This window comes from Calonectris borealis, chromosome 1, assembly GCF_964195595.1.
Source record: "Calonectris borealis chromosome 1, bCalBor7.hap1.2, whole genome shotgun sequence".
In the NCBI taxonomy this organism is placed as follows: domain Eukaryota; kingdom Metazoa; phylum Chordata; class Aves; order Procellariiformes; family Procellariidae; genus Calonectris; species Calonectris borealis.
This window is the reverse complement of record NC_134312.1, coordinates 48,607,127-48,634,531: the sequence shown is the minus strand read 5'-3', so window position 1 is coordinate 48,634,531 and position 27,405 is coordinate 48,607,127. Positions and strand designations below refer to the sequence as shown.

The window sequence follows — 27,405 nt, the reverse complement described above, 5'->3', positions numbered from 1 at the left end:
CCAATAGCATTTGCTCACAGATAAACTACTTTGATTATTTTTCATAAGTTATGCCACTTCAAGTTTACTGAATAATTTTTCCCATGAGAGCTTAATTTTAAAATTAAACTGACACATCATAACAGGCTAAACACAACTCAGCATACGGACATTAGTCAAAACACTTGTTTTTACTAAAATTTCTCTAAAAGAGACAAAGGGGGCATAGTACCTCCTAACAGACTGAAAGACTTACCTCCAGCATCTTTCAGTTTACATTAATCTGATTATTTTAGTTAAACCTGATGGCACCTCTTAGTGTCAATAAATCTAACAATTCTTGCTAGTCCCTAAAAAGCAGCTACTTGGATGGTCAAGATGAGAGAAGCGTGACAGAGGCTCAACTGCAGAAATCGAGAATGTGCCTTTCCTCCCCTCTTCAATTTACAGACCGAATGAAAGCGGTGTGGCAACAGGATTCCGGGAGCTCCTGATATAAAAGAGAGGAGAATCCTGGCCTGCTCCATCAGAGAGAAAGTACCTTTCCTTGCTACTTAGTTCCTTCCATTTTCAAATGAATGTTCCTTTGTATCACCCAGAACAATGACTAATTCTTTCGTAAAACAAAGGTTTGGAGGAAGACTTAATATGCAAGTTCGTGTTTCTATAAAGGTCAACATACCGTCTATTTTAGCTACAAGTAACTGAGTTATTCACAGACAAGGTAAAACAGCAATTTTCAAGGTGTGGTCAACAGATTGCTGGCAGACCTTCACTACACTGCACTACAGGCAGCACTTAAAACTTTCATATGAAGAACGGCAGCACACCATGTACCTGTTCCTGTCTGCAGCTTTTAAATCATGTTTTTAAAAACACACCCACACCACCACCCCCCCCCCCCACCCCCAGTTATTACCATGCAAACAATTGTTGTGGTAACATTACAAATGATACATAATAAAGAAAAGGTCCATGCAAGGACTTCAACCATTTAAGATCCCTCCCACAGAAATAAGTATTACATCTTATAGCTGGATTACGAATTACTGCCCCTGGCAGAAAGTTGAGCAGTTATGGAAAGGATTAAGTTTAAACAGTAGAGTTGCTAAGGAATACTTCTACATCATGAAATAAGACAAAACATGAAAAGCAAGAGTTAGATTTAATCATTAATTAAACTATTACTGAACCCAGCTCTTACATTTCTTTTCTTTCTCATAATTAAGGAAAACATGGGGTTTAGGTAATTGGTAGTGTATTTAAACAAAAATATATGCATTGCACAAGGATAAAAGCAACACTGAAATTGCAAAGATTTTCATTTAATGTAAGAAATTAAAATGATGCATTAGTGGAAAAGTGTAAATGGGAATAGTTTAGTAGTCAAAATAAATATTTAATAAAAACCACATACCCATGACAAAGTATCAAAACAACAGAACTTAGTATTTGGAAGGATACTATCTACATTTCCTTGTGTTAAACATTGCTAAATCCAATGGCTTAATTATTATCACACTGCCTTCAGCAATCATTGCTTATATAGTGTTGTAAAAAGTCATAAGAATAGAAATACTGTTCCAATGACAGAAATAGTAAAGCCAGTTTGCTATAAACAAGGAAGAATTTAATACACCAAGGAGTCAATCCACAGCCACTGATTCAAAGCCAACAAGGACTACTGCATAGCATACTGGTTACTGTACCAAAAGTGCATTTATCAGCATTCAATGAACTGGGGAAAAAGTGAGAAATCCACCCTTTTTTATATAATTTTTAAAAACAACCAGATGATTTACAGTTGAAGAAAAAACACACATTTCCTTTAAAAGTAAAAGCATAGTCTAAAGATCTTAAGAGCACCGTAAGATTTCTATCAGGTAAAACAGTACAAACCATTAGCATTTTAAGTAAAGAACAATTAAAAGGTTATTATATCATTCCATATTTAGAACACAACTGAAAATTTTAGTGTGTTGTTGCATCCTCCTATACTACAACCAGTGGCATTTTGATGACTTTTTGTTAAGTTCTGGAAACAAATAATGCAAAGAAAAATTCTTTTTCATGTACAGCAGAAGTCTAGACAGATTTAAACTGATGATGTGTAAACTGAAATGTAGATAATGGTAATACAAACAGATTTATATCGGGGAAAGCAGCAGTGTCTGGCTTACCCCATTAATTCTCCATTCAGTTCTTTCACTGATTCTTTGAAAGTAGCGTTACTGAATATCCCTGACTACCAATGATTTTTATGAGTGCTATTTTCTCACTATTAGGATTTTGCATTTAAGATTATTCTCAACCCTTCATCCTTCGATTCCCACCCATCCCCCACATCATATTTAAAAGTTGCAGTTTTCTCACATAAAGCACTGTAATGCCTTTTGCTGCTTGCTAAGTGATACACAGTCAACATTATTTTTATTTTCAAAGCACTGAGACCACTTTCCAGTTGGATCACATGTCAAACAATAATTAAAAATAGTATTCTCCCCTTATTCTATTGTGACATGATAAAGACTATTCACCATTTAATATACGTTCAATCTCTTCTAGTCTTTTCAAAGCAGCAACTCTCTTTTTCTCAATGTCTTTGATTTCTTTTGTAGATTTTTTGGGAGTCTCTTTGTCCATATTGGTTTTCTCTGTTCGTTTCTTATTTTTTGTGTGCCCTTTATTGTTATCAACTGTTGTTTGGGCGGTTTTCTGCTCATTTTTTACTTCTTTCAAATTTTGAAATGAATTCTTTTTTTCTTCTGCAGCTGCAGTCCCGTCTGCTGGAAGTGATGACTGTTCCGTAGCACTGAGTGATGCAATTTTACTTCTAACTATGCTTAGATGACGCTGAATATACTCTTCATGAGGTGCCAGTGCTAGCGTTTCAACCAAACATTTTTCTGCTTTTCTTAAGTCTCGTTCTTCGAAGTAAACCACACAAAGATTATGTTTTCCTTGTACATTTTTGGGATCCAGTTCCAAAATTTTTTCAAAACACATTTTTGCTCCAACGATATCCTTCTTTTGGTTCATAAGGATATCTCCTTTCAAAATCAGACCTTTGGTATGATCAGGGTAGTATCTCAGCAGGTCTTCCAGGACGGGCAAAGCCATCAATTCTTTTCCCGTCTGAGAATAAAGCAGTGCCAAATTGAACAAAGCACTTCGGAAGTTTGGTTGTAACCTTATGGCTTTCTTCATCCATGCCTCTGCTTCCGTATCTTTTTTGTCATCCATTGCCAGCATACCCAAATTGAAGTACCCATTTGCATCCTGTGGTTCTTCTTTCACATAATGTAGCAGTCTTTGTTTAGCTTCAGGTCTAAGCCGAGCATCACCTGAATGACAGAAAACGCATTTAATTCCAGATTTATTCTGAAGGATTTTTACACCAGGCCTGTAAAATACTAATTCTTATACAAATTAAAATGTAACATCTTTAACACAACTGTTTAAAGGGAAAGGGTTTAAAATGCTACTTTTTATTGTTGCTGTGTAACAGCAAAAGTAAATGACATCTACCTTCTTGATAGAATGAAACTACTTACAGTTGACTTGTAGCCAAAGTCAGCATCATTATTCTATTATCTGTTGAATTATATTTAGGTTTGGTATAACAGATACAAAAGGTGTCTCTACAAGTTTAAGAGAAGTTATTTTCATGTATGGTGGAGCAACCAGAATGCAGAGAAGATGTCAGTTCTGACAAACCAGCTCTTACAGAGGCCAGCTTGGGAGTGGAAGATCTCATTTTGTTAGACTGAAAAGAGTTTAAAGACAGAGATCACATAGGGTGACTTCAGATGTAGCCAGGCTAAAATATCTTCTCACACCAAAGCAATAAAATCTGTAACTCCCATATTTTAATTTGCATCAAAGTTTGAAAAAGATATAGTAAAATAACCTTATCTGACAATACCATGATTAGCTAGACTAGCTTGTGGTCTGTGCTATTTTTCTGAATACTCCAGTGAACATATTTTAGTAAGGAATTCCAGGCACAGACTTACTGAAAGATGGGGGAGCAGGGAGTTGATTTTAACCGCCTTCTTTCACCTGAAACAGTGCTGCACCTTCCAGTATGAATAATTGAATACTAGATAGCTAATGCTTCTGCTTGTTTGAAGCCCCTTGTGCTTCTACAGACAAGAAACAAGGCACTCCTTGTACTACCTAACTTACAACGTGAGAAGAGATGGAGTGTAATCCATTTGCATCAGTTCCAATCAACTCTGTATTACCTCTTTCTTAGGGGTAGCTTACCATCCCAACAAAAGGGGAACAAACCTTACTAGTCACTTGCCAAATACTCTTTGCAACAGCCTGAATTCACAAAAGACTTACGCTTACTCATATAACTAGAAGCTATACATATGAAAAAAATAAACTCATGAAAATCCAACTTAATTCATACTAATTAGCAGTATTACAGAGGAACCTATAAAAACATTCACATTTCCTAGGGCTAGATTTAAAGCCCACAGAAGTCAGCTATATTTTTTAGTCAATGAAGAATGAAATCAATCAATATAAATGCAAAACATAGATATTACACATATTTTACTAAATACGATTTTTTTAAGATTATATAGGAACAATTTTGAAGATGTTTTGTAATGCTTCTTTATATGTATAAGATGTTACATTGTAAAATAGCATTTGTATTAAAGATGTTGATCAGCTAAGGTACATCTATACTTTGCACAAATTCCATACACTACCAATAAATTACAAAGCTGACTATTACAATAACCAGTTTCTTCTTTGATAATGTTACGAACTTCTGCTTTCCAAAAATAAAACAGTTTGTTAAAAAAAATTAAATAATATGGAGCCTATAAATGCAAATATACAATATTTAAATAAGGGACAACTAACATACCAGATTCCTGCATTAGCAGCGCTGAGTTGAATAATGCCAGTTTATGTGTTGGGTTGAGTTCTAGTGCTCGGTTGAAATTCTTCAGGGCTTCTGCTGGATCTTTCAGTTCAATGTAAACAATTGCCAAGTTGTACCACAGGTCTGCATTGGTTCTGTCTAGTTCTAAAGCTCTAAGATAAGATTCCTTAGCTTTCAGAGGTTTGTTCATTTTTAAAAGTAATTCTCCCCTGTTGAAGAATCAGATTTAACCTTCAACTTTTATTCATACTAATATGAAAATAATTGACAGGTTTTTTCAAAGTTTGCCTTCCTACAGACAGTAGATGTGAGATAACAGCATTTTTTCTTTTTGTTTGTTTGTTTTAAACACAAAACGATACAGGGCCTTCTTTACATACCATTCCCAACGCTTTCAGCTCTCAAAAGTCTGTATATGACAAATGCATACGCAGGACAAAAACAAAAAAAAAGTGATCAAGGGTTCCTGATATTGGCTCTGTAATTACACTGCAACAGCTATAGTTCAGGCATCTTTGCACCTCCCTAAACCCCAACGGGAATCACAACTAATAAAACCGTGAACAGAAGCCTCAATACCCAGTCACATTACTCTTATCTATGTAGCTGACATTTATGTGCTTTTCAGTTAAGTCTTGCATGTTCTGGACCACCTTTAACAAAGAAGGATAAAGAAAGCTCCATGATTCAGACTAATCAAAAGTTTTTTAGTTCAAAACTAAACTAGAAGATTAGAAATTTGAGTTTGAGATTCATGAAGAAATCTGATGGAAGCATCTTGCTATACCATATTTGAATACACAGCCTATATGGAAACACACCATTTGAAGGAGGAATTTAAAAGAACAGTGCTTGTAATGAGTAATTGATTATTGCCCCAAATCTTCATCTTCTCATTTGGAAATGAATCAATTCCAGCAGCTTATGCAACTGTATGAACTAAATACTGTTCATAGCACTGCAAATACATAAATGTTTATTCAAGAATATGTATATCTAAAATTGGAAAAAAGATACCTGCTGATGTAAGCCTGCTTGAAATCTGGCCTCATACTAATTGCTTGTCGATATAATTGATCCGCTTCTTCAAGGCGAGATTCATTTGCTCGAATTAAGTTTGCAAGATTAATATAAACATTCAGATGGTTAGGAGCAACTCTTGCTGCGTACTTTTTACCTGGAATAATCTGTCAAAAAGAGTGTATGTACAAAACACAGATGAGTAAAAATATGAAAGACAATCAGTATAGATCTCTGCCACATTTGTTTTAGGGTATCACTGGACGTTTGTGTGCATGCTTTTAATGATTACAAATAGCAATTCTTCTATCCCTGAAAATCATACCAAAATATAAACAGAATATTTTTTCTTCTTTAATTCTATGAAGACATAGATGACTTTTATATATTTAAGACATCAGTTAATTAAGCTCTGCTACTACCTAATTGGGGTCATGTAGATAGCCATTAGAAACCAACCAGACCTTGCAAAACTTCCCCCATTCACACAAAGAGTATTTTCTAAAACCTAAACTGACATTCCATCAGACAATTTCATTCCTTTTTTTAACCCTCCAGCCTAAGATAAGTGTAAAGAAGATTTTACCAGCCACTAATATAGCAGATGAAAAATAGTTGTGAAAGATGAAAATGTTATGACATTGCAACTGTAGTACTGTTTATACTTTATCCTTCTAGAATCTTCATACTGTTTCACAATACAAACTTTTTAATTCCATGCTTCTACTGAAGGGACTGATGATTTTTGTTTTAAATCTCATTTTACCCACAGCTTTTGTTACCTTCATACATTCTTCAAAATACTGCTCTCTTTTTCTCCTAAAGAGCTAGAATAAGTAGTATTTTCTATGTATAAATATAACTTAACAAATGTTGAAAGTAACAAAGCACATGTTTTTAAAAGTATGTTCAGGCAAAGATTTTTTTGTTGCTGCTGTGGCTGCCTTCTCCCACTTCCAAAGCTGCATTTAAGCCTTCTGTTGAGGGTTTAGAAACTCAGTCACCATCAATGTATTAGCTATAAGTGAAAATAAACCCACTGTGACTAGAAACTGTAGGTGTGCATTTTTAACTGCTGCTTTCTTTTATATCCTCAATTTCAGCAAAAAAAACCCACAGCAGTATAAAAAGTAACTTAAAATAGTTTTAACAAAGAAGTTCCAAGTTAGCATTTTTTTTTAATAGCGATGATTGTATATAACCGACTCTTTTAATAGCTAGGTTTAAAAAAAACCCTGAAGTATAAAGCAACACAGAGCTTCATGATACGTTTTTCATATTTTTCCTGAATGTAGGACTGAAAGAGTTCCCTCCTGTGGTGGCAGATAAAAATAAAGCTACTAATTACCTGTGGCATCAATGATTTAGCAATCATATATGATTCTTCCGCCTCTTTAGTTTTGTTTAAGTTTTTGTAAGTTCTTCCTACGTTCATGTGGGCACCAATGTCATCTTAATAAAGAAAAGAATGAAATTTCAAATACTTCCATACACTGAGTATCATGAAAATAAATACCTATGCCATAAGAGTAGCGTTAAGTACAAGTACTGCATAAAAACCAACAGCAAAAAAAAGCAATGCTATATTATTTTTCTTCTTGGTTATGAGGCTAATAATTTAAGCATAAACCAAAGATGGATTATAAAGTTACTTGGGAAATGGTAAAAAATTTGAGGTGATACTTCCACGTATCTATCTTTAGTCTCTTGCTATGGTAGAGGCACATAAATTTAAGGTTATTTATTAGGCTTCTAAAAGGAAAAAGGAAAAGTTGTCCAGTACTACCTAGAATTTCTTTTGCAACAGTATGTAAAATAGGGTAAATGTGCACTTTGATACTATCTAGATCTTTTAATTTTTTTATACACCTCCCTAGTTTTAAATAGGAAAATTAAATATTTTTTCATAAGAAATTACAGTTTAAGTTAATTCAGAAAGAATGTGTCCTGGTTTCGGCTGGGATAGAGTTAATTTTCTTCCTAGTAGTTGGTATAGTGCTGTGTTTTGGATTTAGTATGAGAGTAATGTTGATAACACACTAATGTTTTAGTTGTCACTAAGTAGTGCTTACACTAACTCAAGGACTTCTCAGCTTCCCATGCTCTGCCAGGTGCACAAGAAGCTGGCAGGGAGCACAGCCAGGACAGCTGACCCAAACTGGCCAACAGGGTATTCCATACCATGTGATATCATGCTCAGCATATAAGGCTGGGGGAAGAAGAAGGGGGGCATTCGGAGTGATGGCGTTTGTTTTCCCAAGTAACCATTACGCGTGATGGAGCCCTGCTTTCCTGGAGGTGGCTGAACACCTGCCTGCCGATGGGAAGTAGTGAATGAATTCCTTGTTTTGCTTTGCTTGTGCACGCGGCTTTTGCTTTACCTATTAAACTGTCTTTATCTCAACTCACGAGTTTTCTCACTTTTACCCTTCTGATTCTCTCCCCCATCCCACCGAGGGGGAGAGAGCTAGCGGCTGTGTGGTGATTAGTTGCCGATTGGGGTTAAACTATGACAGAATGTCATGCAAAAAATAGTTTTAAATGGAAAGTCTTTGCATCTTTTTATAGATGGAAACTTTTCTGGAGGACTTCTTTTGAGTTTATTTCCAAAAACTATGGGTTAATTAACTTAGTGTATGACATTGTCTGATGTTCAGTTGGAGAAAAACAGATCATTGAGAAGATTCTGTTAAGTAAGCTAAGCATACTGAAATACTAGGAATGCAGAGACGCCATTCAATGGCAACCAGTCAAAGTTTTTACCTGGTTGCACTTGCGTGGCTTGTATGAAGAACTGCAGAGCTCTTTCAAAATTCTTTTCATTTTCTAATGCATGCCCCACATTGTTCCATAGTTTTGCATTGTTCTTATTTACCTAAAACCAGAAAAAAGATACCAATGCATAAGGTATTAAGCTGAAAATACATAACAACGGATTTTCTTTTAACTACGTCTTAAAGATGTAAAAATGCACAAGCTGTTATATGTAAAGAATAACAAAACACTGCACACAGAATGATTACATTGAACTTGTTGCTCAACATTCATTTATTTTAGTTATTTGCCCCTAGAAATACCCAATGTTTTAAAATTCATTATAATTGTTATGGGACGTTGTACGAGCTATTCTATCATGCCATATGCACATTGAAGAAATTACTCTACGCATCAAACTTGTTGTAGATTTTTGTACTGAAACATATCATGCTTTCATCCAGATAAGAGAATACATTCAATCACTTTAATACAAGAAAAAATTATCATCTATTTCTTGCATATGAATCCCCACGTGTGCATCACACTGCTTTTAAAGCATTCCCAAAAGCAACTAATTAGATGTTAATACTGTCAATGTAGAAATAAAAGTGGCAAAACAAGCACCATTTCTCTCCATTTTTATCATGCTCTACTGCAGCTTTTTAAGAACAGCAACACAAACTTCCCAATATCCCTTTCAAATATAATACAGTACCTTCAAAGCTGACATAAACAATGTGTACTCTGACTCCCAATCCCAGTTTCTGTGCAGTGTTTTTAAGGCATGAGTGAACAGTACTGCAGCCAAACAAACCCAAGAAATTTTTCTTAGCACGCTATTAAATAAAACAAAGATTTGTTATAAGCAGATAAACAATTCTAATTTATACCAGAGTAAGTATCTCATATACCAGGAGGCAAATAAGCAGAGGAACATATTTGTGAATGGTATATTCAATTTATTTGCCTCATCACCAAATGGTGCACTCCAAAATTTTAAAGGAAATAATGTCCAATTTCAAGTTAATTTTGTTATTTACCTGATTTTTTGTTATCACTATGCAATTCGCTTAATAAGAACAAATGCAATCCACATAGTATAATGTAAACAAAAAATACAGGAAAATTATACTTCTGTTAGAGCTTATCTGTAATTTATGGCAATGAACATGACCATGATGTCAAACAGTGAGGTTCTTCAAAATACCGTACAAAATGTTAAAAAATGAAAAAAGCAACTAAAATATCATCCCATCCTTTTGTTTCATATCAGACAATTCCACACAAATTCTTTACTGTACACACCAGTCTTTCCCACACTGTAGAACACATCTTAATAGAGAGGTCTGCAGTGGAGACTACCCAAACTTCCATAAGCAAATAAAATCCTAGTGCTATTGTAATATCTAAATAGAAGAAAGGTCTTTGTAGCAATTTTATTTTTAAAGCTGCAAACTGGGGCAGAAGTCATTCTCTGCGATGAGCTTGTCAGGAACAATCTTCTAGATTTCATGCAGTTTATTCTTCTGGAGTTTAAACATGACTGGCTTTAACCACAACAGATATAAAACATACGCTTTAATATGCTGGCCATTTGGTCTCTGAATTCTAATTTAATTATGAAAAAACATCTTAAACACCCAGTAGCCTTCCTACAATTATGAATATAATTTTGTTTTTAAAAATCTCATTCTTGAGCAGACATATGGCTGTTCACCATTGTCAGCTATTTATTATACTTGACTTATGCAACAGCTGTTCCCACTGCCATGTACTTCACAGGGGTTTCCTAAAAACTGAAAGGTTTTTTATCCCCTCCATTTTTAAGATATACAAAATGCTGCGCAGACTTAGAAGACTGCCCTTGGTTTTAAAAAATATTAAAAAATAAGAAGTAGAACAGCAGAATTAAGAGAGAAATTCTAAAACATTAGCAAAGCGACCGGTGAGAACAGGCATATGCAGTAAACTATACCCCCACCAGCTTTATAAGAAAGTTTTTTCTTTCCACATATTTCTAAAGGAAAAAGCCTTCTCTCTCTCGTAAGACTCTTTAGAGTGGTGATTCCCAATATTTCTGTGGTAAACGATGCTGCTGTCTAATTTTCCCCCCCATCCATCCTCTCCCGGTTCCTTGCTTTCTTTCACATCACTTCTATTTTTACTGCCTCGTAGTGGGATTTGTGATAATACTTTCTCCTCACTCCCACAAGGTATCACTAATTTCTCATTATCCAGTGCTGTCAGCTTTGGCAGCACCAGTTAGCATAAGTTACACTGCGAGGCCTCACCGCTAATGACAGCGGACAACATAGACTGGGAATTGCTGCCTTTCCATTTGTCCGAACTAGCATTAAGACGCCATTGGGGTATCAAGGGTAAAGCATCCAGGTCAGAGGGAGGTATGTGCAGATCAATGCAGAAGATTGCAGAAAAAACAACGGTACACGCAAAACATGCTTTTAGAGCAGAATTTCCTAAGGATAAACTGTTATCCAAAAAATTCTTTAGTTTAACAAATACTGATTGGCTCTGAAGCCCATTCCTAGCATGGCATATCTGAAAATTTAATCAGTAAAAGATTTTTTAATATGCTGCAGACTGATATACCTGTATTATATAAACTTCAGTCAATAATCACCTTTAAATAAAGTACAAATCAAATCTGGCCAAGAATTTTTTTTGCCTAATCCTTAAAAATCTCTAGGATTTAAACAGAAAATGTTTATGTTTCTTTACAGAGAAGAGATGGGTCATACTACTAGGCTCATAGGTAAAGTCCATTTTGTAGCAACGTGTAATGTAAGTTACACCACATTCTAAAAATGTTTGGTGCAGTCTGAGGCTTTTTTTTTATATATATATATGTATGCTTATATATATAAAATAAAAAGTTTATAAAATATATATATGTGTATACATGCATGTGTGTGTATATATATGTATATATATTTTAAATAAATATTATAATACCCTCAGAATAATCCACTGCTCTCCTAAGAATTTCCTTGTTGTCATTTGTTCACATGACTGCCAAATGGTTTCTTGATCATTACTCGGTGTTCATTAAGAACTTGAAACAGAGTAAGAGCTCTGTAATAAATTCATACTGGTAAAAGCTCTACTGGGAAAGCTTGCAGTTATAAATATGGTTAACTTTTATGAAATTAAGAGAGATGAGTTAAACCAGTCATAGGTAACACTACCTTACCTTTTATTTGATAATTTCTTCCATCCATGTGCTACTAAAATGCAGAATCCCATGCTAGGAACATACAACACTCGTTCTGCTACTACAAATCCAACAGGAAAAAAGAGGTTTGATGCAGGAATGAATGGTAGCACTATTAAGCAGAGTGCCTAGAAAAGAAATGCAAATGAATTAGTAATCAAGATTAGGCAGTAACAAACTGTACTCAAATTACGAAGCAGTTATAAAAAAATCCCAGAAAAACAGACATACATAATAGATCTTTGGGCTTTTGTTTTCTTCTTTTAAACATTAAGATTTGTTTTACATTGAGACCCCTCTGAACATGGTAAGTTTTAACCTGCAAATGATACTATTCCTTACTTAAGGGCCTACAAGTGTATTTGCTTTTCTATACTACAGAAAAGAGCAGCGGTATGACAAAACACTAGGATCAAAGGATCAAATTCGAAACAATGTTTTAATAAGAGTTCCACATACAAAAACATGACAGTCTGAGACATTATCTTTTATAACAATTAAAAATTTACACCAGCTTATATGATGCATAAAGCAGTTTTACAATACAATAAAGTCCATTTTTAGTTTCTGTAAAAAATGTGAAGAAATAACATAAAAATCAGAATCAACCACTGAATAAACATCAGTTTTCAGGGCACCCTGAAAAATCTAAAATGACAATGAACTTAAGAACTGCATAATTGCAGCTCTTAGGTTGGTGACAGACATCTTAACAAAAGGTGTATTTATTAAAAGACAGAGAAATCCATCTGCTGCCAAGGAAGTGGACATGACCATTTGCTTTAAGTCCTGGGTGATTGTTAAATAGCAGCTTTACAATCTCTGGTACCAGAAAAAACTCAAATAATTATTTCACAATATCTGGCCTCCAAGTTACAAAAAACAAAATCCCTACAGAAATGGAACGTTTCTTTGAATAAAGAAAGTATGAGGAATTTTCTAGAAATTTTCAATACAACTGGCTGTCACCTTCTGTCCAGATTTAAACATAACTTTAACTGCCTTTTCCATGCTAAAATAGTTACCACATCCAGTTTGGAAGTCAACCTAGGACTTCCCATATAAAAATGCAACACGGATTTAAAACTTCAAGTAAGGTTTTAGCTCATTTTTCAAGGGGCCAAGAATATGCACACGGATCATTAACACAGCTTGTCTCATCCACAGCAATTCATTAAGCTACATGCAAATAAGTACATAATTGAGCCTTGAAAAAATCACAAGCACAATATAGAGAATATGTTGATTACTTGGGGACAAAATTTAATTTAATGCCATTTCACATTTCTCTCCCTTTCTCCTTTACAGTTTTATAGTACATGCTCCTTATCTGTAATCTGTAAAAGCCTCAACACAGAACTCTATTACAGATTTTTGTAATTCACTTTGAAATGCAGGATATCCCCAAGCCTGTCCTCTGTATTAGTTTTTAATTTAGTTACAGCAAATCCCTTCAAACTTCTGGGGGTGGATTATGGGAAGTGAGGGTATCATTCTGTATTTCATTCTGTTTTGAGCAGCCAGATGCATTTGTGAGTACAAAAGCACATCTGAAGTGTGCTTTAGGAAACAACGTGCTGTTTTTACTGCAAATGTTTTTACTGCAGTATGAATAAACTGCATTTAACTTTAAAATGTAAGGCTTGTACATAGGCTTAAATGAATTAACTTATTTTATAAAATCTTCTAATAATCGGATTTGAAGAAGTCACCTCTTAAGATTTAAAAAACTTATTGTTTTACATTATTGCTCAAAAACTGCAGGTTTTTTTGTTTTGTTTTGTTGTTTTAATATAGTAAGAACATTGGTCCCACAGCCCCATGAGGTCAACATGTATCATGAAAGCCCATTCTTCCCGGTGGGTTTGATTCAGTGGAAAGGATTCTGCAGCTGATATAGCAACTGCTTGGTCTCCACTGAGTGCTTATGATCTAGGCATCTAATAAAAAGGTTTTTGCATGTTCTGCTCTGTGCAATTCCTCTGGTGACAAACGTTGCACAATGTTTTGCCGAACTTCTCTTTAGATCCTTTTGTCTCTCCTTAGTACACTGTCCTCCAAATACAATTTCCTGGGCAATAGACTCAAAGCCCTAGTGCAGATAAAAATGCATTCTCTTCTGTTCATTTATTCTTTCTTTCTATCACAGTCTTTCAGCAGATGCAGAAAAATATCCTGGTCAAGGCAACTGAAAAAAGAAAAAAAAACAAAAAAGACAGAAACCACTGAAGTACGCAGGAAGAAAAAAGCATATGACAAAACTCTAAAATACGACCGTAAGCTATGAAGAGTATCTGAACTGCTAAGTATCCAGGCAAAAGTTCACAAGGAAACATCTCAAAGCCTGAGTGAGGTGTAAGCATAGGGAGTATAGAAAGCACAGGTGTAAGCATAGGGAGTATATATTGTTGAATTTAGAAGTACTGATGTCTTGGCACGACACTTAAAAGTGTTAAAAACTTACTCCAAGAAGCCTAAGGATACCTGTCTGTTCCTGACATTTGCATAGTAACAAGCCACCAAAGTTTGCGGCTGAGTAGCATGGAGTGCTGTCTTATCAGAAGGGAGGTAAAGCACCCTTGTTTGGGACACTGAGCAAATATTAAAAGATACTAAAAAGCTTTTATTAAATTTTGCCAGCCAACAAAGCGATGTCTATACCCAAGAAATTCCGTGAACAAACAAGGGCCATGATCACAGCTTGATTCTGAAACCTACTGAAAAGCCACCAAAGTAATTCTAGATCAGTACTATTCTTAGTACTCAGTATTTTCAATATGTATAGTGTAACCTATTTATAAAGGTCACTTAGTCTGACAGTCAAGTTATCTGACTGTTCACAGGGATAAAGTAAACAGAAAATATAAGAGAATTTAACTGCTTATACATTGTTTTCAGCGCATGTCCTTTACTAATGTAAGAATAATTGATTACTTCAAGCAGCATAATGACATCAACCTGCCAAAGCATGTGTTCCAATTTATAATATACAGTCCCATTATTTTGTTAGTTTAATATTGTCAGTTGGTAAAAAAAAAAAAAGTAATTTATCTGTTTTGTCCTCTCCTAGTTCTGTTATTTTGAAAAGACAATTTTAGAACCTATGGCAAAAATTAAAATACGACAAAATGAAACTCAGTGTACCCACTTACCAGAGTTATTTTTCCTGGAGATGACTGTCATCAAACAGATGAAAACTGACTAAAAATGAGTCCTTCAACCTTTGCATCTCCCAGTAATGAGTTCATCCTGTGAGACCATACTTGGGGAGAACTGAGGAACGTCCACTGGCACTTGAGGAAGTGGGAGAAGGAATCCCTTCTTCTGTCTTGTCTCTCAAGCAGTATAGCACCAAATCCGTATCCACATCAGCAAATACAGAAAGATGTGTTCAGACGTACTGGTGGCCTCCCTTCTCTTTTGCATTTTGGATCCCTCTCTTTTGCATTTTTTTTGCAAGGTCCAAATAAACATCTTTAATTCTGCAGCATGTCTAAAGTTGTACCTTTTCTGACCTCATAAACAAAAGTAACTTGAGACTTTTCCCTCATATCAGGCTTCAGCATGACACCTCAGGATCTCATTGAGCTAGTGGAAGAATCAAAACATGCTAGAGATTTGTAATGGCAGAAGCTCTTTACAAAGCCCTTTACTACTCCTTTAGAGTGACACTCATGAGAGTGTGAAACATCAAACAGTGCAGTCAATCATGGTACCAACTGTGATGAAGCCACCATTATACTAATACCATGTGGCATCCCTATGGATAGCACACAGCATTCATACCTGCCAGGGTAGTAGTTTATTTTGACCAGCACAAATTCAGACTTTTATTGGCAGAACTGAGAACCAAGTGTGGAAAAAAGTTTTTTTAAAACTAGTCATTCAACATAGTTACCTGGAACATTGCTATAATCTATGTAAATTGGTATCACTACATAAAGATTCACTTTCTTCACTTCAAAGACGGTACTATGATTTCTCTAGCAAGTCAGATTGAGAAGCCATCAGAAATAAATTGTTCTCTCCCCCTCTCTCCCTTGGCAGACTATCCAGTCTACATCAGGACATTAATGGCTTACTGGAAGGCAGAAATAGGCTTTGGCCTACAGTGTTGTTGCATGTTATAGTACATAACAATTAATTTTTAATATAAAATATTGCATTCTTATTTCCTAAAAAATTCGCTTCCAGGCACTTAGATATTATGTCTGAAAAAAATCAGCATCATACTGAAGGTTATGTACACAACATAGGTATATATTAAAGGAAAACAATTTTCATTAAACAAGGATTATACTGTGTTAAGTGACATTGAGGCTCGCACACTGGAAAGAATGATCTCAGAAGACCCCTCCTATACAAAACACTTGGAATAATAAAAACAAATATAAAAAAACCATCCTCAAACAAAAACTAACTGACTTACAACAATGTATACTGACAACTCCATTAATCCTTTCCTCTTCTGAGCTTTACTGGGTAGGGAGTAAACAGAAATGTAGGGAAATAAAGAGCCTTAAAGTTCAAGAGCTGTCCTGTAAAAAAAGTGAATCACTCCCCACACACACTTCTTCAGTGCACAGGACAAAAATTGTTTCAGCTTCTGTAAGAAGGAAGATTAAACTACTCCTTAACATTTTTTAAGTACTGTAAAACTATAACATTTTTTTCTGGGTATGTCACCTTGCACATTTATTGTATCAATAAGCTATGTAAGTTTCTTTTCTTCATACAGAATTTCCAAATTCCAGACAAGAGGCTTCATCAGCAATACTACAGATCATTTTCACAGATTTTCTAGTGAAACAAATCACCTCGCTCCAGTGACAAGACAAGAAAAACCATATGAGTCAGAACTATGTTAGGTTTCTTTGAAGTGAATCAAAGTTTGTCAGCTGATTAGCAAACAAATCCTTAGTCTTACATTGCGCATAAATATTCCCACCCATCTGAAACTTTTGTTGCCTGAGTTACATATTAAAAAAGTACATTATTTCTAATTTCTAAGCAGACTAAGATCTATGCATGTAGGTTTGTTGTACACATAATTGCACCACTGATTTAATAAAAACCATGGTATCAGGTAATCATTAATCTTGTCAAAATCTGCAATGGAAGCAATCAAAAAGATGACTGGGTTTGGATGAAAAAACAGTAGCTCATTTGCTCCTTTCCATTTCCTCCAAAATATTCTTTCCTGTTAATCCATTTCAGTTTTAAGGTCATATAATACTGAAAAACAGGAACTGATCTTACAGATTCACAAAATTAGTTTTTCCTTAGAATATGGAAAAGACTACAGAAGAGTGCCTTTGTTAAAAGAACAACAAAAGAGGAAAACTTATATTCCTAAATGCCAAAATATGTCCTTTTCTTTTATATCTATGAGAAAGAAAATCAAGTCACTTGCTAAATACGCAGTGTGACTACTGACTTTTAAATAAGGTAGATGGTTTGCAGGATGGAAATGCATTCCGATCCCTAAAACATATTTAAGTTCTACTGAAAACCCCCATTTCCTAGTTGTGTTCTGAATACCTGAGAAAGGCCGCAATACAGTTTGCAAATACATAAGGAGGGGCGTATTTATTCTCATCTCTTGTCTATTCTTCTCCATCTCATCCCTGACAGAGTCACATACTTAATTGCAATTTAACAGTATTGTGGCTACAACAATTTTTTTCTTATGTGTTCATTCTACCTCAAAAGGAGATGCATGTAATATCTCCAGGTCACAGCAGATTAGACATGTGACCAAACCACCTGAGCCACTTTACACTCTTAAAAAAAGTACAAAACCAATGCATCATTCATACCATCAATACCGTCTTGGAGGAATCCCCAGGATATCGGAGACTGAAGACAATCAAAGATCCCAGAAAGCAAAAGAAGGTAAGGGTGGCAACATTTCTAACATCTAACAAAGACTCCACGAGAGGAATAGTTCCCATTGTCCAGTCACAGCATAATTCTGAGGGGTTAAGAAGCAGCCAAGCATTTACAGGGAGGAGGTAGTTGAAAGTCAGCTGTCTTGCTGGGGATGGACTAACAGCAGCTGGGTTATCAAACCTAAAGCAAAAGAAAGGAGAAAAAGAAGCTCTTAATGAAAAAAGATATGGTCTTGATCCACTTTGTGCTCAGAAACCAGCAAACTTTAGAGTTATAGTTAGAAGTACCAATTACAGACATGTACAATACCCTAATCTTCCTGCATTGTCAGGTGTGTAACTTGGGAACCATGCACTGTGATTCATCTTAGCGCGGGACGGAGCCTCCTCCAAGTTTAAGAAACTGATTTGGGATATAATCAACATGAGCTTGGAGAAACAGAATGATTAACATCTAAAGTTGGGTTCAGCGGTCCTTGTTCATGTTTTTAATAGTTTGCCTCATTTTTCAGGGAAAATATTAGATTCTTATATTTCTACATTGCTCACACACTTTTAAGATAAATTACAGTTTTTCAGTTCTAACATTATTCATCTACACTTATCTTCAAGCACTGTATCTGAAGTCAACCATGCTTTCTGCATAGTACACACCGAAAGCCAAAAAAATATTTTGTATGTAGAAGAGGAAAAGCTTATTAAGAGGTTTGGAGTATTCAGCCAAGGATCAAACACGTAGCCAATAAAAAATATTTTAGTAATGAAACATTTAATTTCTGAATTCCTAAGACAAACTAACTACCTAAATTTTTAAAAATTAATGCCTGCTCAGATACCTCAATATTTTGGACATTCTTGTCAATAGGTACTGAAATATAGCATTTATCAATGTCACAAAAAATGTAATATTGTACAGTCATTGCTTATCAATATTAAAATAAGTTAATAGACACTTAAGTTGATGTATTTTTGGCCATTTCATTCAGATCTCATTAAGCCACATCTTATTTATCAGTGTCTGTAAATAACAGACACTTTACTATTACCTTGTAAACACTGGAAGTTGAGACTGGATAACTTGGACTCTAACAACTACAAGCAGCAGTGTACTGAACATTAGGACTATGAGCTTCAACAGTGTTTGGAGCATAGAGAAAGGAATACTGCCCTTCCCTCGAAGAATCTGTACAGCTGTGTCCAACAACACTGGCAAGGTGTACTGCAAAGGAAAAAAGTGTTTATAATCAGATCGTGTACTCATTAATCCCCTAGATAAATACGAGCTACCTAATCTCTTTTTTTTAATTGGTTTTCTCTAAATGCCTGCTCCCAATAGTTACGTAACTCAGCTTCTTAGAGCTTTCATGACAACCCCCAAAAAGAAGTCCACCATTCTAATAAAAATAATTCTATTCAAGTATTCTTGCTAACACTATCATAGCTGAACTTGTATGCCTGTAGTTCTGTATTTTGCACTGACTGATTAAAAAATTTGTACCATCTTCAGAGACTTCAATAGATCAAGTATGACCATGAAATAAACCTTGAAGAAGAGAAATCACTATTTTTAGAATTATCAGCCCCTCTGAAAACTTGTCCTATAAACAAAATCCCTTAGGAACAGTAGAAATACTATTCACTTCCTGATTAGCCCTGGATTTCTATTTTATGCCTCTACTGCAGTAACCCATCTCTCCCTGCCTCATGAACATCATGATCTTGCACAGGTCCCCATTACATACCCTAATTTCTTCCCTGTGTACCTCTTTCTCTATGTCTTCATGTCTTGTGTTGGGGATGATTTATTGCTTCACATATACTGGTTGGCTGAACTACAGATATTGGTAGGTTTTTGAGAACTGGTCAAGCTCTTAGTTCATGCTACACCTGTGCCCTCAGAAGAAGCCTCAGTTTGTATTTTATCTTTTCTACTCAGTTGACTCACACAAACTTGTTAAACTTCCATGAAATTGAGGATCAGATCAAAAATTACTAAAAGAAAGGAAGAGTGAATTGAAAAGTATGGTCACATACTGGTGATTTCCTTAGAAATCCAGTTTGAAAATTATATGCTTATTCACCAGACTTGCAAAGGCAATAGTTACAAACACATATATTTTTGTAAGCACAAAAAAATGTGATTTTGGTATTTCGGGCTTGAATATGTATCCCCAAGACAGACAATCTTTCAGCTTTTACTGGTCTAGTTTTTGCAAAATATTCCTTCAAGTAATTAAGGAATAGTAAACCAGAAAATTTTCTTAGAATATGCAATCATATATTTTTAAATTGCATACGGTTTAACTATTAAAAAGCCAAGAATTATTTCATTGCAGGAACATCTTGTTTCTCTAAACAAAAGAAAAGTTACTATTAACTTAAAGACTTACCAATGCTTAAGATAAAACCTATCAGATTAGAAATTAAATTTAAAGGTATTAGAACAACAAATTTCATAAGAATATTACTGATTCAAATAAGACTACTCCAAAACGTCTGGTTATTCATTAAAATGTGATGAAATGCATTTGCATATAGTATGTTTTCTATTTTTATTACAGGAATTAAAAACAAATAATCCCCCATCTTTATGCACCTCAGACTTTGATCAAGATCGTTACATGCTAGTTTTTGCAAACCTCAGTCAACTAAAACCTCAGGTTTCCGTTAAGACATGTCAATTCTTTTTTGAGTATATTTGGTAACATCTCTGTATGGCATGTAAAGGACAACTTAGAAGTCACTGGATTCCCTCACCATGAACCATGTATGTTAAACATTAGTTGAGTCAAAAAAACCCTGAAAAATATAACAACTATAGAGTTAGCCTGAACTGATAAAAATCAGTGCCTGAAATATGACACTACAAAGCACTTAATCTCATTACAGAATTCCTGAGAAGAAATCCAATTTATTTTTCAACATCTTACCCCTTGAGCAATAAATACTTCATACACACAGCATATCCCCACCACCGTTATTCCTTGTTCTTTACACAGTGTTGCAACAGCTACTAGAAACACAGTCACTGCAATTGGAGTCCATGCTGCAAAGAAAGAAGACATTGAAAATGTTCCATCTTACAACAAAACCAAACATTTAATAAAGTAAATTAACCTAAAAAGTGAAGACTTTGGCTCTTCATGTTTGAACATGCTATGTTCTATAAACTTATTCAGTATGCCATTTGTTATTAAAAAAAAGATTAGTTTTACTCTACAGAAAATAATATACATGTATCAGTTTTAAAACTGCCTCCCTTAAATTGAAAGAACTAAATGAAAGGCAGAAGACTAATCTATGACAGGAAAATAAAAAAACCCAATCTTTCCTAATTCCTAATGAGAACACTTTTTCAAGTTGAATGTTTTATAGGGAGTTATGAATTTTCACAAGGTCAATTTGACTTTGGAAAAGAGGCAAGCCTCCTACACCTCCACTGAAACGTCGCAACTTACTTATGACCGCCTGAGGCATCTCAACATCCTTCCACTTACTTGCATTAATAGAAGTCAGTGCAGGAGTCCCCTACTCTAGGTGTTACAAAATAACTGAAAAAGAGCTTAAGTCTTGAAAAAAAAAAAGGCAATTTATAATGGAAAGTACTATTACTTGGGGCTGAAGGGTTCTTTGTACACGCTGAATAACCAATACACCCATATTACCATTTTAACAGCTCTACTATCAGTGATACAGAAATTAAGTTATGTATACATTTGTAGATCATTTACCTATGGTATTATCTGGCCCTTTAGATTTTGTATATGACAAAAAAGCAGCTAGAAAAAAGATAGATGATAAAAGTTCTGCTCTGCCCACAACTCCAGTTACCTGAAAAGAAAAAGAAGAAAACCCAAGATTATTCTTCTAGTGACTATTCTACTACTAAAATAGTGGATGACTGATATACTATCAGAATATGCACAAACAAGATCTGTAAATGAAGCAAAAAAGGCTAAGACTAAGGCTGCTTTCAGTTCAATCAGTACTGAATTCAAGAACAGGATGATACAGATGGCTGATGGCCACCTGTGGCTAATGTGCCCCTAAGTATCACCATTAACGAGACAACTGAGAAATGCTGTAGTTTCTTTTATCTTTAGTAATACAGCCACAAATAGCATTTGAGGTAGAATTTGGGCACGATAACAACTGCTTTCTTCATAATACTTGGAAGAAACTAGCTTTCATCAATAGAAGCTTTAAGCAAAGCCTGACAAGGACTGTTGTACATATACGTCCTGCAGACAGTGGCATATAGAAACTATGATTGTTATTTTTGTTCATACCGTTTCTGACTGACTGAACACATCTGAATCTGAAAGAAGCATTCCCTTGAATGGTGCTATGGCAGCTCTTAGGTGAGCAGTCAAGAGTTACAAATAAATTGATGGCAAGCTCTGTGCAAAGGAGTTAAAGAGTGACTCAGACTTTACTACAGGTCTGGCAATTTTCTGAATTATAATTTGGTTGGCAATATTAAAATTGCAGGTAGTGCCCCCTTTGGTAACAAGACAGAGAGGAATGGATTTTATGAAAATTTGGAGAAGTGCTAAAATCCATAGGGCAGAAGGTTGTTTCAGAATCCCCAATGAAACAGACATTAACTTCCATTTCAGGAGCGGTTTTCAAAAAACGCTAAGGTGCAATCAACAACCAGAGATGAAAGACAGGTCATTATGTTAATGGTTACTGCAGTAGCCACTGTGCTGACCACAGCATGCCTCTGATTACATCCAAATTTGTGGAGGTAAACTGGCTGAAAAATGGCATGCTATCCCAAGGTAGACGGTCATATTTAGCTAAGAAACCTCATAGCTCACCATTTAATTATAGAATCATAGAATCATTAAGGTTGGAAAAGACCTCTAAGATCATCGAGTCCAACCGTCAACCCAACACTATCATACCCACTACACCATGTCCCTAAGTGCCTCATCTACACGTCTTTTAAATACTTCCAGGGATGGTGACTCAACCACTTCCCTGGGCAGCCTGTTCCAAGGCCTGACGACTCTGTCAGTAAAGAAATTTCTCCTAATGTCCAGCCTAAACCTCCCTTGGCACAACTTGAGGCCATTTCCTCTCGTCCTATCGCTAGTTACTTGGGAGAAGAGACCAACCCCCACCTCGCTACAACCTCCTTTCAGGTAGTTGTAGAGCACGATGAGGTCTCCCCTCAGCCTCCTCTTCTCCAGACTAAACAGTCCCAGTTCCCCCAGCCGCTCCTCATAAGACTTGTGCTCCACACCCTTTACCAGCTTCGTTGCCCTCCTCTGGACACGCTCCAGCACCTCAATGTCCTTCTTGTCGTGAGGGGCCCAAAACCAAACACAATATTCGAGGTCCGGCCTCACCGGTGCCGAGTACAGGGGCACGATCACCTCCCTGCTCCTGCTGGCCACACTATTTCTGATACAGGCCAAGATGCCGTTGGCCTTCTTGGCCACCTGGGCACACTGCCGGCTCATATTCGGCCGGCTGTCAACCAGCACCCCCAGGTCCTTTTCCTCCGGGCAGCTTTCCAGCCACTCTTCCCCAAGCCTGTAGCGTTGCCTGAGGTTGTTGTGGCCCAAGTGCAGGACCCGGCTGAAAACTGACTTTCAGCCATCCGGACCCAGCTAGAAGTTTTTATTGCTAGGTACATTCTTGGTCAAGCATGATTGATCCAGCACAGCATAAAAAGAGAAAGTAACTCAATATCCAAGGTCACAGTTTAAAGAAATGTATTCAAATCTGAATTTGAAATCATGCTCTGGTGGCTCTGTTGGGAGTAGCGTACATTTACCAAACTCACTGAATCATGCACAGACAAGGCATGTTTCACAACTGATCAGACATCAGAGCTTGCGTTAATGTTTTGGATACTATACAGGTGTTTGTTTCCAAAATGTCTTAAGACATTTCAAGGATTCCTGGTCTGGATCTCAAAATTGTCCAGCATTAAGACAGAAATTAAAGAGAACTTCATCTGTAGATCAGTTGAAAGAGATCATTAGTAAAGCAAATGTGCTGGTGTGCCAGTCCCCTGCTAACAAAAGAGAGATTCTATTTCTGGATACAACGGTCACTTATGAGAAAAAATTCCAGCATTCACAAGGTTAGTTGACATCGCATAGCTGTAAAGGTAGTCAATATGCCTCTGGCCAGAACAGTAGCAAAGTAGCTAGAAAGACTGAACTAGAACTCTAAAGACAAGGACAAATGAAACTGATGCTGTTATTCAATCCATTTCCTCAAAAATTCTTCCTCGGAAAATGATATATTACCACCGCAAGAGCCCAGCTTTTCTCTGAAGTCAAGCAGAAAATTATTTTCTATTTATCCTGCTCTGCTAACTTTTTCAGGAAAAATCCATTTATCATAAGACAGGTGAAGGTTTGAAATGTTTATGTATTGCATCTGCCGTTTCAAACTCTTGTGCAGGGCAGTAGTAAGTAGGAGACTAATTTGAAGGAATTCAAATCATATAAATTTCAATTATAAAAGATACACAAGGTACCATCAAATGATTTAAAAACTGGGAATGAGACCTGTTTTGGAGTTTTCACTGAAGTCTGAATTAAGTCAGTCGGCACCCAAGTCCCCAGTTCTAAAATACAGCTCATTATTACCTCCTCTTTCCCATGTACGGAAACTTCCAGTTGTTTTGCCTTTTATACATGTGCACAAGTCTCAACTGCGAACTCTAAGAATCCTTTCTTGGTTGCACGTTAGGCAGAATTCTCAACACAAACACTTGAAAGGATAAAATGCACTGTTTCTCAAAAGCAAAAAACTTAAATTGGAAAAGGTGGTGGGAGGAGGAAGAAAACCTTTAACTGATTCTTCACTGAGTACCTAATTACAACAGCAGGGGAATTCAATTACAATTGCACTTAAATCTCAGAGTCTCCAAGTGTTTTAAGTACAGCACCAAGTTCTACCAATCACATAATCTTAAAGTGCCCCCATGTGGCTAATATCAGGAACTACACACTTATGACCAAATTGTTTCATAACTGTACTTCATAACTTTGTAACACATTGCCTTACACAATAAGCTTTCATTACACAATGTTTTGTAGGATTTGTATGATACTTTTTGTTAACTCTGTTGCATAGTACTAAAAGCAACTGTGTTACTGTTATCTCATACAGAATCTGACAGCTCAAGCATGATAAAGAATCATCATATTTGGAATGGAAGTGATAAAATTACATAGGATGATCTAAGCCATGAACCACTAATGTAAGTCACCAGCAACTTGGTAATGCTCCTGTAAAGATGCTATCACATTTACTACAAAGAGGAAAAGCCAAACTTTGAAATTTAAACCTTTTTTTTTTCAAAGAAAACCAAATGAAATTAACAAATTATTTATTACCCAAGATTTTATGGGGGTTTGTGCTTTCAAGCACAAAAGCAAGCAAAAATTTTTAGATGTTTAACTTTTGCATTTTTAAACATGCCACTAACAACTTCTAGCAAGGACATGTCAGTAGCTCAAATAGCAGCCAATTGTAAAGCCCATGAACTTAATTCCTATAAAGATTTGCTGAAAATACACAGATGCAGGCTACTGAATTGCTACTGACAGGGATTTGTGTCTTTAGAGAACAAGAGAGAGAGATGCTAACTCTTTACCCAAACAAATCAGGACCAAAAAAATACAACATACGGTAAGAGCAAACCCTTCTCATTTTCTTAAGATCAAAAGACATCTCCCTCTCCCCCCCAAAAAAACACATTAAAAAAAAAAAGCAAAAATGGAAGTGGGATAACACCTCCAAAGAAACAAAAGCTTTGAACATTTTTAGTTTTCTGAAAATCAGCTAATACTGTAAGAAAAAGGAGACTGAGAATGGGCTTTGCAACATGTGTGAATTGGAATCTAGGAAAGCCAATCTAAGTGGTAAGAAAGAACTGCAGAGAATTCCACAGATCTGCTTTATCAGTGTTTCTGATGGAAACAAATCTAATGAATGGCAATCACAAGACTCCATTTACTCCACAACACTACAAGCCTGGTTGACCATTAAAAAGTATATAATCAGACAGCTTGTATAAATAATGCTTTTCACAGCAGTGAAAAACTCCTTCAGAATCAAAGGAAAGGTAAATATGAGAGGCAAGAAAGGTATTTCCTCTTTCTTATATCGGATATGTTCAAAAACGGAAGGTTCAAACAGAATGGCCCTAAGCTGGATGTAGCATAGCAACAACAACCCCAGAAAAAGCCCTGCTGAGATAGATATATTGATATAAAAGAAAGTGGACAGAAAGGACTTGGTGATTAGCTAGAGGGGAGTGCTTAGCAATCCTGGAAATGAATTCAAAGGTATTCATAGTATCTGCAAAATATGATACTGGATGAATCATCACAGAACACAAATGCCTATGTAAGTTAAAGTAGCCATCATCATAAAAGCCAATGTTCATAGCGGAGACCTAAGTTATTTAGTAACTAAATTAATGTTTCTTTAATTATTTTTCAGTAGCTGCATGGGACACCAAACAATTGTGAGCATTAGAATTTGTCACCTCCACCACTCATTGCAAAGGGCAGAGTAAGTACTGGTAAAATCACACACTTGTTGGAGTTACAATATATAAACAGATATAAACCCCACGAAATTTAAGGTCAATTAATACAGCTTGAACAAATTAAGCACATCACAGCTATACCTACCGCTTCAGTATGTATTGGGTGCACTGCAAAGAGCAAGGATGCAACTACGCTGCTCCTGTTGTCCAGAAAAAGCTTACAGACCTTGAGGAAAACTACACAAACCACCACATGAAAGACCAGATTTAGGAAGTGGTAAGAAACTGCATTTAACTCGCTGAACAAGTAGTTTAAGCGAAACGTAAGAACTGTAAGGGGACGATAAGATTTATGACTCCTCTCCTAAAAGAAAATAAATAAATCAATCAGTCACCACCAGCTTATAAAGGAACTTTTACTCCAAAATATCTTTCTAAAAATCTACGCATACATGATTCCCCCCTCTATTCTCAGGCATCTACCTTCAAAATAAAGACCTGAAAATCAGTAATACTTTAAAAAAAAAATCATCTAGTGCATTAAATGAAAACTCAATTTAAAATTAAAATGTTAAACAGAGAAGTTAATTCTGACTATTTTTCCTACTTCCACATAGTTTTAATGTATTATTCAAGTATTTTGATAATTCTGGCATTTCATGTTTTAGATCAGTATTTTACAAAATAAAAATTTGGTGCGCTCAGTTAAATGTATTATCTACATATTTTCAGTATGTCCACCAGTCAATATGTCTATGTTGCCAGTTACTCCATCCATAAACCCTTTTAAAAACTACACTTAACACCATCTTCCTGTTCCAAAATGCATTTGTCAACCCACAGCCCGTTGATATATTGCTGAGTATGTCCGTAAAACAAAGGAAGAAAATGTAAGAAAAAACTGGGGGGCAGGGACAGGGAACCAAATTGCACATACAGACAGACAAAAACGCAAGACAGGAAAAAATATTTTGAAAGCCATGAACGATCAAATTAATCTGACTTCATTTAGTTAAAATTAACCTGACTTTCACTTGGTTTTAAGTGCAAAATCAACACTCAATGAGATGGCTTTCTCCCACTCCACATAGTT

General features: G+C 35.7%; 1 protein-coding gene across 6 annotated transcripts in view; it reads right to left on the bottom strand.

Annotated features, from left to right (window-relative positions):
• Nucleotides 1-1,125: 1,125 nt before the first annotated feature.
• The window catches only part of TMTC3 (transmembrane O-mannosyltransferase targeting cadherins 3), a 28,657-nt gene continuing 2,377 nt past the window's right edge, over nucleotides 1,126-27,405 (bottom strand). For 2 of the 6 annotated variants that reach the window (XM_075150748.1, XM_075150757.1), the window contains 12 exons: nucleotides 26,458-26,676; nucleotides 21,517-21,616; nucleotides 20,716-20,831; nucleotides 18,832-19,004; nucleotides 17,714-17,966; nucleotides 11,874-12,022; nucleotides 9,378-9,498; nucleotides 8,669-8,780; nucleotides 7,254-7,357; nucleotides 5,903-6,072; nucleotides 4,868-5,094; nucleotides 1,126-3,323 (listed from right to left, as the gene is read on the bottom strand). In XM_075150748.1, the coding sequence (XP_075006849.1) occupies nucleotides 2,509-3,323; nucleotides 4,868-5,094; nucleotides 5,903-6,072; nucleotides 7,254-7,357; nucleotides 8,669-8,780; nucleotides 9,378-9,498; nucleotides 11,874-12,022; nucleotides 17,714-17,966; nucleotides 18,832-19,004; nucleotides 20,716-20,831; nucleotides 21,517-21,616; nucleotides 26,458-26,676 (2,559 nt within the window). In that variant the 3' untranslated portion in view covers nucleotides 1,126-2,508. Of the gene's footprint in view, nucleotides 3,324-4,867; nucleotides 5,095-5,902; nucleotides 6,073-7,253; nucleotides 7,358-8,668; nucleotides 8,781-9,377; nucleotides 9,499-11,873; nucleotides 12,023-17,713; nucleotides 17,967-18,831; nucleotides 19,005-19,527; nucleotides 20,163-20,715; nucleotides 20,832-21,516; nucleotides 21,617-26,457; nucleotides 26,677-27,405 lie in introns of those variants that run through there. The other 4 variants (XM_075150765.1, XM_075150785.1, XM_075150775.1 and 1 more) reach the window with 4 other exon arrangements.